The 12081-nt window shown below is 37.5% G+C and overlaps 1 protein-coding gene across 15 annotated transcripts in view; it reads left to right on the forward strand.

Annotated features, from left to right (window-relative positions):
* The window catches only part of LOC107996580 (obscurin), a 35440-nt gene that overhangs the window by 7814 nt on the left and 15545 nt on the right, over positions 1-12081 (forward strand). For 6 of the 15 annotated variants that reach the window (XM_062074636.1, XM_017054701.3, XM_062074644.1 and 3 more), the window contains exons 3-13: positions 523-681; positions 3229-3351; positions 3434-3604; positions 4713-4794; positions 4865-4960; positions 7720-7812; positions 9836-10000; positions 10082-10219; positions 10411-10870; positions 10986-11183; positions 11350-11388. In XM_062074636.1, the coding sequence (XP_061930620.1) occupies positions 523-681; positions 3229-3351; positions 3434-3604; positions 4713-4794; positions 4865-4960; positions 7720-7812; positions 9836-10000; positions 10082-10219; positions 10411-10870; positions 10986-11183; positions 11350-11388 (1724 nt within the window). The remainder of the gene's footprint in view (positions 1-522; positions 682-3228; positions 3352-3433; positions 3605-4712; positions 4795-4864; positions 4961-7719; positions 7813-9835; positions 10001-10081; positions 10220-10410; positions 10871-10985; positions 11184-11349; positions 11389-12081) is intronic. The other 9 variants (XM_062074638.1, XM_017054702.3, XM_062074640.1 and 6 more) reach the window with 6 other exon arrangements.

Here is a 12081-nt window from a genome sequence, read left to right on the forward strand (position 1 = left end):
TATTAATAGGAACGCATTTCGAAGGCAGAACACGAGGAGGTGCGCGTTCAATCTTGGTGTCAAACGGTGAAAGATCGGTGTTGGTGGACGACGTGTGTTGTTCCCTCTGCTTATTTTCGCGGCGATATTTTTACGCGTATTCCCTCGCCTCTTTCCCTCGCCTCTTTGGTTTTGGTGAATAAATGGAATGACAAATGGAAAATTTCGATTATTCGACAATGGACGCGGAGGATAAAATAATCTGGAACGTGTTTGGTGGAAATGCGATCTTGAATCTAACTTTTCTTGTTGCGCTATAAATACCCCGAACAAACCGAGTAACAAAGAAAAACCGCGAATGCCTGCAACGACCCTGCAACATCTCGCTTTTAACGAGACGCGCGCTAACTCGCTTCGATTAGAGGAGAATGATGTTTAGTCTGCATGAGGCCTCCAAGTGTAATGGCGTCGATGGATAAGAGGGGGGCAGGGAAAAAAGAAAGGAAAGATACAGATTGGAAGACGGTTGAACCGATGTTGTAGGAAGATCAAGTTGGATCCTGATCTGGAGATCGGTGATGTTGGAGAGGTATTGGACAATTCCGCCGCGTGGCACAAGTTGTCGGTACGACCGCGTCGAAAGCATGCAGATCCCCGTGCTAGAAATGTCTCGAGGTCTCCCTCGGACACCAATTTCCAGAGGTAATGTAACGTGCGCCATGAGTCATTGGACAAATTTGGAAAAATTGAATTGATCAGAAATTAGCATTGTGTATTTGTAAAAAGGAGATTGTTGAATTTTTCTATCGTTCATATTCACTTTGATATGAATAGTTTTAAGTTAGAGGGTGTGGGATAGAAATATTTAGAGGGATAAAAAGGTGATAAAACGAATTCAGAATCAGAAGAGAGGGAAAGGGAAGAATTTTCCACAAAAATCGTCGGTTTTGAATTGAATTGGAATGAACTTCGAACGCCAAGGACGCGTCATCGCCATTCCTCATTGGTCGAAATATATTCGCCAGGTGCATATTCGTTCGATAAATCACGTTTCTTCAACGGCCACTCATTGGATTCTAAGCGAAACTCGTTGCTCTCCCATTTATCCAAGCTGCACGACATAATTCGTACATTTACGAACGGCCAGCCTCTAAATCTCAACGAAAAGTATTCGAGGGTCAAACTGGGTTGGTGACAAGAATCGTGAAACGCGTGAAAACCGGAAGTTCTCCGCAAAAGAGCGTGAAGGGAATTAAATCCGCGTACGAAATATTGCAACGACAGAGCCAATGAACTCGTCGTATCTCATCTCCTGCACGAAAATGCTTGTTCAAATGATTACGATATCACAGGCTGCAGATTGTTTAACGTTCATTTGAACACTTCGTTTCCTGTTGCCATTACTGTTGATTCAAAGTTGATTCTTGTATCACAAAGTTAAGGCCTTTAGATTTTTATATTGAAATAAAAATTGTTCAAAGAAATGTTTCATAAGAATTCTGTGTAAACTCTTCGATGAAGTGATTGGATTGAAAGGGGAAATAATAATGACAGAATTTTAAGGTATAGAAAATAAAAAAATCGTCGATTTCCAAGTTTGAAGAACAATAATTGCGGGATTATCGTTAAAATTTTCGATTGCAAACCGAAAGCCAAAATTCTTTAAAATAAAAATTTCGCAAGCATTGCAGTTTCTCAAGAGTTCACCTGTGGAGTGGAAATATTGTGGATGATTAGATTAATCATCCAAAGTATTCTTGACCCATAAAATTTAAACGATCCAATATTATTCCTGATATTATACTTAATACAGGTTAGTACAATCGCAACCGATGTCTTGGTTCGTTCGAATCATACAAATAACGATGATTTATGACGAAGTTAACGAAGATGGAACGTTTATAAGTGTCTTGAAAAACGATAATACGTCCAAAAGGGTGACTGGCCGTCGGCCAGAATAAGTTCGAAGTCGACGTACAATGTTCTAATAAATGATCAATAGGAGAAGGAATTGTCGATCGTTTCGAAAAAAATCTGTTTGCAATCTGTTTCTGTTCCAAGACTTTTATGATTTCGTCGAAAGAATATATATATATATATATATTGTTCTCAGGTATATGCACGAAGATTATCGAGATTTTTCGAGAAAAATATTGTCTATTCGACGTTAAATGTCACGACGAAATAAATCTCAATTGCATAATGCAGTGAACAACGCGTGGCATGGTTTGGTTGATTCCAAGAAAGGTGAAATACCAGCCAGCTCTGAAAATAAGCTCGCGTGAAGGTGAGGTTCAGGCTGAAAATTTGATTTGCCATTTTGGCAAACATTTCGTTCAATGGATTACGAATTATTTACTACTGTCTGAAACATTGTGAAAACAATTGTATCTGTTGGATTTTCTAACATTTCGATAAAATCGGTGACTCAATCAAAAGTTGTAAGAAATATATTGGTGATATAATTTTAATTTTTTTTTTTCAAAACTTTGCTCAAAACTTTGCATTACTTTATTATCAAGGGAAAAAAGCATCCTGTCTATTTCGAATCGATCCTTTATAAATATTCGTACGAAGAGATAAAGATGTAAATCTATAATAATTATACATCGTTGCTAAGTTTTCATTTTATATACAGAGAGGATTCGTTTGGAAATCTTGGGTCTATACTTGCGATGAGGATGATGATTAATTAGAGAAGATTCTCTACGAATGAAAATACACCTTACATTATAAAGAATAGATAGATATAAAGGTATATGTGGGCGGTGTGGAAAGTTATATTTGAATTTAGTGACTAAGACAACAGGATTCAGGATGCATATTCGTGGTTCATTCAACAAAACGCAAAATTTGTTGGCGTCTATGTCAAGGCCCTAGCTCAGACCTTGAATTTTTCAGTACCATTTAAAGCGATCCAATTATATTACAAGCGATGAAAATATACGTCTGGTTTGAATCTGCAATTTACAACTCGCTGGACAATTAATCCGATGCGTTTTAATAGTTTCATTCATACCCCCCATTGGAGATAAAACGAAAAGAAATGAATATTTTAATTAATCGCAGAAATAAATTATTTATAAAAATGAAATTCATTGTTGCAACCATTCCTTCTATAAATTAAATATTCGATTGTTCTTCTTCGCTTTATATAAAGCACTTCTTCTGTGAATATACTTTAATCTAGACTATTAAAAAAAAGAAAAAATAGTATCTGTTTCACAAGGAAAACATTCTTTTCCACAGGGTGTACGTTCGTACAGTCGACTCAAGGGAAGGATGGCTGCCCATGTCCATCTTGATGCAAACCGCCCTCAGCGAGGAGTCAGCGCTTGGACATCGACCGGAGGACTCGCAGTATCGAAGAGAGTGAGCTACTTTTTCTCATTTCTTCCTTCGTTAAAACGTTTTCTCCTTTAATCCATCGTGCGTTGATCGTGAATGTTCGTAGGGCGGTAGTGAAAGAACTGGTCGAGACCGAGGAAGAATTTGGCAGAGACCTTCAACAGGTCGTTGAACGTTACTTAAAACCGCTCGACAATCCGGATGTTCCAAGAATCGTGCGGGACAACAAGGACATCATCTTCACGAATCTGAAGCAGATCGCCGATTTCCACAATACGTACGTATGCTCGGTGAAACGGGTTTAGAGAAGAGGAGAAATTCACTGCGACACATTTTCGCGAGATACTTTACGCGAGAAGAAAAGAGTACCCTACACGAAAATACTATTTTTTTACATACAAAAACAAATTCTCGATTCTCGATTATAAATCAACGAGTTATTTTAATCCACAAATCAACGTGCTTTGTTTTATTATTGTTGTTGTCCATTCAGAAAAAGAAAATCGCAATAAGATGTTCTTCGTTAGAATCGAGATGAGAAAAAGAAAAAAAAAAGAAAAAAACACACACACACACACACGCGCGACACCATTAAATACCACATCAAATACATTATTCTCTCTTCAGCGAAATGATGATGTGTGAGCAACAGTAAGTCCGATAACGAGGCGTACTTTGTGTGATCGTGTGTTTCGTGTTTAATATCACTATATGTTTTAATACAAGGCAAAAGTATCGCTTAAAAATCCCCCTATACCACCATCATTCTATGAGCACGCTTCGATTTACTTCGTACCAATATAAATTCATTCTTCCAAAGAGAAAAAGTGGTATTTATTATATATGTAATTTTTAAGTGGAATACTTCATTCATAGTCGGACAACAGACAACGTAAAGAAGAACGATTTCACTAAAAATGAGTATCGTTTTAAAGAGATATTTGAAATGTGATTAAAATATATTTTTAAGTAGAGCGTTTCATTATGATATAGATAGAAACTAATACGAGGAAGAATGATTTCACTGAATGATTGTCTCTGATCATTTTTAAAAAGTTTTCGATTTTTTACCCTTTACTGCCTCAAGTAGAATATAAAATATCTTTTGACATGTTTCGTTCCCTCGATATTAATTAATCATAATTCACGATCTCCCATTTCTTTTTTTTATATATATATAACTTCACGTGGATTAATAATCAGCATAGATGCGGATTATAATGGTGTAATAATTCATTCGACGAAATTAATGGTCGTAACTTATTTAAATGTTGCACCCATACATGTGTCGCGTGGAAAAAAAAATTGAAACCACGAAGGATGCAGTCTTCAGCACGTAGGCATGGTGTGTTTTTAGCGTGAAAATTAATCGGAACCTTACTTAGATCGTTCGGCAGGGTGTTGATCGAGGGTGTTAAGTACTACGCGGATCAACCACGAATGCTTGGAAAAACTTTTCTACGATTGGTAAGTTCGTTCGCGCACAGATTTTCATTCAGATATATTTTATATTTAAATCGTACACTCGTTGTTACAGGAAAGAGACTTCGACAAACACGTGGCCTATTGCAGAGACGAACCGGCGGCCCAGGAGTTCCTCCAGATGAACGATGTGGTACGAGAATACTTTGAGGTTAGTCGTTTGATTAAATAATAATTAGAGGAAGAAAAAAATTATCTTGATTCTTCGCTCGATTTTACTAACGGAGTAAAAAGTAGAGGTTCGATTTACAGAGAAGAGAACCATTGGGATGGTAAGAAAGATTTCTGCCCATCGTGTATTTGTAGTTTAGATTCTCGACACACCAACGTCTGATAATAAAGTGGCGGGATTGTTCCAAACACAATTTTCATATGATAATTGAACTTGTTCTATACATAATTCTACGCATTTCAAGAACTAAACTCTCCGTTAATAATACCATAAATATTATTAATAGAACCTGTCATTATATTTTTCATTTTTTTTTCTTTTCTTTCTTTTTTTCCCCTAGATAATTATTCTTTCAACGATTATTTGTATATATGTGTATATATACATATATACATATATAAAAGATGCAAATCGTGAGAGAGAGTTCGAGGATTTTCCATGACTGAGAGATCCGTTTGCATGAATCGAAGGAAATTTCGCAATTACGTAACAAGCGGGAGTAAACGGGCGTCTGTCCAGCCCTCGAAATAGCTTGGTTTATTCTTGACGGACGGAACATCTTTCGCTCCTCTTACTTATGCACGATAGTCTCGCGTGCTACGAAAAGAAAAGGAAGAAAGCCGGCCGCGTTATCGGTTGACGACGTCACGATTGCTGTCATTACGCGATGACAGCAGCAAGCGTAATCATTCTTCGCAGAAAAAACGAAGCATACGATCCAAGCTGTCTCAGCTGTACCGCTTCGACCCGATGGATCTTCGAATCGTGCCCCGTTCTTCCTTCCAAATTCAAATTGGGATGCTTTTGAATTTTTTTTCTTGACGAAAGCATCGATAGTTTAATTAAGTTAAATGGATCATTTCGCAATGAGGATTATATATATTAATATATATAAGTTTATGTGGTATATTAATGTTGAAAACGAAGGTAAATCTTTTAATCCAAATTTTAGAAAATTGGATTAGCAAAAGATAAAACGACGGAAAGCGTAGGCGGTCGAGATACGTATTAGAATATTTTATTATTTCAAGTGACTGTTGCTCGAATTTTTCTTCGTGATTCGTCTCGTTATTTCTGGAAACTTGACTCAAAAAATAACTGCGAGATATAAGTATCGTATATTCATTTAATGAGATTAAAATTAGATCGCACGATATATACCTTGCCGAAAACACCTCCAATTTCAAAGCGAGATGTCTTTAGATGCATTAGAACTTCTCGTAGATTACTCGTATTTACGACATCCGTACCTGTCCACGCGTCCTCTTCAATTTACGTTTATTACCATCCAAGCCATGTCCAAGATCAGGTTTGATATCCGAGATATACCTGTATTTTCCATTAAATTTGAGAAGTAAGAGTTATGGACGATCTAACATGTTCGTTTCATTTTAATGCAAGAGCACGAGTTCTTTCACCTCGTCGATAAATTTGTCTTACTACTCTTCAATTAAAAATGAAAAAAGAAATAGTAATAAACTCTCCAATAATAAACTCGTTATAATTAAGATAATGCGTTTGAAATCGATTTAATATCAATTTTCAACATCTTTAATAATTGTAAAAAAAGAAAATGAATCGAACGATTTGACTAGGACTTTTTAGCGTGGACGAAAGAGTTTCCATGTGAAATAGGCGAGATCTTCCCACATCCTTTCTCCCATTTTCTTTCTTATTTCTGAAAAGGACGAAGCAAAAGCTATCCAAGATTCATAGAACTTACGTACGCGTTGTTTTTGTGCGTGGTCAGTCCACGAGTTCGTCCGGCGTCTAAGTATAGCCGTGGCCGTATTGGTCTCCCGACTAGTGTTTTTCGGTAACCACCGACTGTGGATCCCCCTCGAGGAAGAGAATCGGCGGAAGAGCAGAGACCTGGGTCCAGTCTGGTGTCGATCAGTCACGGTGTCCTCTTCGAACCAACGACTCGAAACACGAACAACGGTGTTTACCCACCCTTCGCTTCCGCTAAGGTGCGCCAACCCTTCCTCCTCGATCATTCTCTTTTTTCCAAGTGCAAGTTGTATCGTTTCGATCATATATCCGCAAATATTGCTTCGATTTGCCATCTCTGAATATTGGATATACTTCATTTAGGCTCGATTATTGTATATTCAATTGTTTTTGCTTTTATTATTTCTACCTCTTCTGTGAAAATCAATTTAACGATATGATATGGCTGGTGACAGTGAATAATAAAATGGTGACGGATTATGTGAATCTTGGAATCTTAGATATATAGGAGGCACGTAAGTCGAAGAGTATCATTCGATGCTGAATAGAGTTGATTGAATTATCAATTTGAATATGATATACACGAATGAATATTATCGTTAATACACTCCCTTCCCTTATACGCCGCGACAATTCACGGTATCAGATTCGTGTAAATTAATAGAATAGAGAAATAGTTGCGTGGAACATCCAGTCGTATCCAAAAATACGCGTCTCTTCATCCTGGTGTCAAATTACGGCGTTGAAACAATTCGCTATTCTATTGTAGGAAATTCCAGTAGCCAAATTTCAGTTGGCTTTCTATTTCCACTCCTTCCTCCGAGGAAACATATATCTCTGCATCCGAGCCGAATTCTAATTCTTTAGAAACCATTTATTTTACCGTTTGTTTAAAAAACGAACGCGAGGAATAATAATTTTTCGAGTAAACAATTTTTCACGCGGAGAAGAAAAGATTCCTTTTTCTTTTAATTTTTAAAGAAAATTAATGGAGAAATTCGTTACAGGAACTGAGCCAGACTCTCCGTGACGACAAAAGCCTATCGGAACACTTGAAGCTTCCGATACAACGCATAAACGACTACCAGCTCCTGCTCAAGGTAATAATCGTCTGTTTTCGAGTTCTTTGCGAAATCTCACGGTCGATCGTGGAAAATTGTTAATGCACTGCCGCGAATCCAGATCGAAAATACATTTCAAGGGTGTTATGACAGAAATACAACGTGGCGTATCTTTTGAAAGCATTCCAGCACGACGGTTGTGCACGAACCACCCGCATCGCTAATTTTCGTGTTAAGTTGCCGCTGAAATTTAATAGGGCGTCGGATGCTTGCTATGCGCGCCGCGATATCGCTTTGAAACCATTCGCACAATGATTTATATATGTAAGATTATCGTACATCTGATTATCGACGAATTTATCGATAATTGGTGAGAATTGACAAGCTCCTCTCCCTCTTTTAAACGGCACAACTCGATAAAGTTTCAGTAATAATATTACTTGAATTGTGCAAGAGATCTCGTTTTGACAAACGATCGAACAACGGAAATCAGCCAAAAGAACTCAGCTGTCATCCTCTATTTTCCTCGTTCTGTCGTAACAATAGAATAGAAAGTGAATCATTGAATTCCTAACGTCACGTGTAGCGAGATTTCTCCTTCCGTTATTTTCTCTATTGTTCGTTTTCCTTCATTTTCCGAAAATTACAAGCGTTTGTTTTATCTTTCCTCTTAAAAAAAAAAGAAAAAAAAAAGATACATTATTCAAGGAGAAAGAATATTTGAGGAGGGGAAAAAAATTTGTCGCCAATGGCGTGACCCGTACAACGCGCACGTGACCTACATCCGTGCCGAAATTTCATTCTGTTGGTTAAAATTAGCTCGGCGCCAGAATACTTCCCGGTTCACCTTGAAAAACGAATTCCCCGCGATTAATTATCGCCATCCTCGAAATTTCGTCGAAAGCTCGTAAACAGAAGAGCTCGTCAACAAAATAAAATGGAAGTGGATGACCCAACCCGGCCGGCCATGTTCGCATTCGAGAGGATTGCGAGAGGAATGATGGAGGAAGAAATAGATTGCACGTGATCGATAACGACCGTTGTTATTGCTCGATGGTACATATGATCTTACGCTTTCTTACCTGTAAACCTTTGGCTTAGCCACAAAATCAGTCTGGGCCGGTTGCCCGGAACATAAAGATGACGAGAGGCGCTGAAACGGAACGAAACTTATTAGCATAAACTTGGTACGATCGGTACGATCTTTTCAAAATTCCTTCGAATTCGATTTCAAATTTTTACCCTTATTAAATAAAAGTGGAATTAAAGAAAAAGTGATCGATTTACGATAAAGAAAAAGAAAGTTTCATCAAAAATGTTTCGAGAATATCTCGTTTTCGCGACTTCGATCTTTTCGATCGACCCGAATGGCATCGTTTTACTTCCACGATGACATAGAGTGGATATATAGATCAAGGGAAGATACAAAGTTCGCCGTGGTGTGGTTGCAATGCCGCAGAATTTCGTCGTAGTGTGTGGAAACGAGTGGGCGCCGTACAGATTTAGCGAGCTAAAAACGGGTCATCCTCGCGACGCGTTATCTTCCCCGTCGCCTCCCTGTCATAGAAAAATTGCACGTGAAATTTATCGAATGAAAAAAGGAGGGGAAAAAATTGTACCCATAATAAAATATCCGAATATCCAAGAATTTTGCTTTCTAATTTTTGAAAGTTTGGAAAAAAAAGAAATGAAAATTCGTTCGTCTACGAAATCGAAAAAGCTTTATATAAATTTTCTGAATATCGAACGAAAAAAGGGGGGAAAAAAATTGTGCCCATTCGTCCAAATATATGAAATATCCGAATATCCAAGAATTTTGCTTTCTAATTTTTGAAAGTTAAAAAAAAAAGAAATGAAAATTCGTTCGTCTACGAAATCGAAAAAGCTTTGTACAAATTTTTCCGAATATATAAAATTGTTTCTGTTCTTCGAGTATCAAAGATTACAATTCGAAGCTAAAAAAATTTATATATATATATATATATTGTGAATTAAAATTTTGATTGAATGAAAACTTTGAACGAATATTTGAATGATTTTTTTTTTCTCTCTTATTATGCAGGAGCTGGTGAAATATTCGACCCGACTAGGCGAAAACTGCGACGACCTCCAAAAGGCTTTGGAGTTGATGCTAGGTATACCCCATAGAGCGACGGATAATAAATTCATAAGTAATATCGAAGGGTATAAAGGAAATATCCACAAGCTTGGCAGATTGCTCACGCACGTCAGTATATTTGGATTCAATCAATCAATCGTGATTATGTTTTAAACACTTGTATTACGTGTACACATAACGTATGTTCAGGAGTGGTATACCGTGATTGACAAGGACGGTAAAAGCAAGGAAAGATATCTGTTCCTCTTCAAAGCTCGCATACTTGTCTGTAAAGTCAGACGGATATCGGAAGACAGATCTGTCTTCGTCCTAAAGGACATTATTCGAGTGAGTGAATGTTTCTTTTTCCAATCAAAAATTCTATTATATCACCCTATACAAAAGATTTTTTCACCTTTATATTTAAATATTTCTTTACCGACTTCCTCACGCGCACCCATTAATTACCAAAAAAAAAACGCCTTATTTTGCAGAAGAAACAATATTATTATTTACGAACCCAATATCTCTAATTTCAGTTGCCAGAGGTGGAGGTGAAAGACCATCCGGGAGACATACGCTCTTTCGAATTACACAATCCAGCTAGCCCTGCTTATCCGATCACTCTAGTAGCTCATAAAGATCCCGTGAAGGCCTATTGGCTTAGAGAGATTCGACAGTACGCGAGCGACGTGGTAGCTTTGGCCGAGCACGCCGCGGACGATTTACAATTGACAGAAGTAGCAGAAAGCAAGGAAGAAAAAGTTAACCCGCAAAAGGCGAATCCGGGAAATCCGGGGAAAGCGGAAGAGAATCCAGGGGGAGAGAAAGCTCGTGGTAATCCGGGGCCGAATCCGGGAGAAAAGGCGGCGGAGAAGAGGAAGGACAATCCGGGTCATAATCCAGAGTCCAAACAAGCAAAGGTCGAGGAAGAAGGTGCAGACATGTCGCGAAGATATTCCGCCAGTCGATTCAGCAGCTCTTCGAAAGTTGTCGAAGGTATGAGTATGTAGGAAAATGATCACGTTGATTTTAATTTAAATAACGAAATGTCTGCGATTAACGTGTGTTCATCGATGATTTCCTTGCATTTTTTTTCTTTCCATCTACGAAGAATATTCCTCAGTGTCCAGCAGCCAGATTGGCACGTCCACTTACATGGAGTCGTCGAGCAGCGCGGTGAAGATGGAAGCAAGTTCTTACCAAGCTGGAAATTCGATAGAAACCAGGACGAGCACAGCGAAGATCGAGGGTGGTGGTGGAATAGGAAAACCAGTGTTCGTCAAGACTCTCGAGGGATCCAGCGTTGAACGTAAGTGATTTAACTTGAAGATTAGTTTGATGTTCTTAATTTTTGATTTTTCAAAGATATCTGTTGTATCTGTGATTCATAGATAATTTCGCCAATTCGCTCTGTTTAGTAAAACAAAGTTTTCTCAGGTGATCAGGTGACATAAGATTCGTTTTTACTGTTCTAGCGATACCAGAAAATAACGTGGAATTGATACACGCCGTAGGTAAAGTGACACTTTCAGGATTTGTCTACTTTCTGATCATACGCTCTACTGCATTTTTTTTCTGTCAATCTTCTGTCATATTGTCAAGAATATTTCTATTTCTTATATTTTTCCTTTTTAGCCAGCTAAGTAAAATCGCTTCTAAAATCGTTCCACTAGGCCATTGGTCAAGCTTTAATATTAATCCTAGGTGTTCACAAAAACAAATCATGTACTCACACATACGCTCACTTCACACAATCATATTTATTTTAATTATCGATACTCTATATTATCTTCCACACTCGATAATTTAACACAGTCTGCTTCAGTGTCGTCAATCTTTTTTTCAAGTAGCTTCTTTGATGATTGCTATTCTACTTTTTAGTATACTATTTTACTAGTTGTATCACTTTAGAAGATTAGAAAAAGCACTTTTCATACACAGCATGCTTTTCATCATCCATCATAAAATATAAATACCAAATTCTTGAATATACTTCAATTTTGATCGTTATAAATTATACAGTACATTTGAACCTCTCCCATTTATTCTACATTAAATATGAACATATAAATAATTCAATTTTAAACATTGTTATATCCATTGGAAAATTCTCTTGTATATAGTATCAAGTACTTTTAACTGTACCATAACAGCAACAACTACTTCAGTTTTAGACGCTGTTACATCCCCTGGAATTGTCTTTCTGG

Source organism: Apis cerana, linkage group LG5, assembly GCF_029169275.1.
Source record: "Apis cerana isolate GH-2021 linkage group LG5, AcerK_1.0, whole genome shotgun sequence".
NCBI classification, from domain to species: domain Eukaryota; kingdom Metazoa; phylum Arthropoda; class Insecta; order Hymenoptera; family Apidae; genus Apis; species Apis cerana.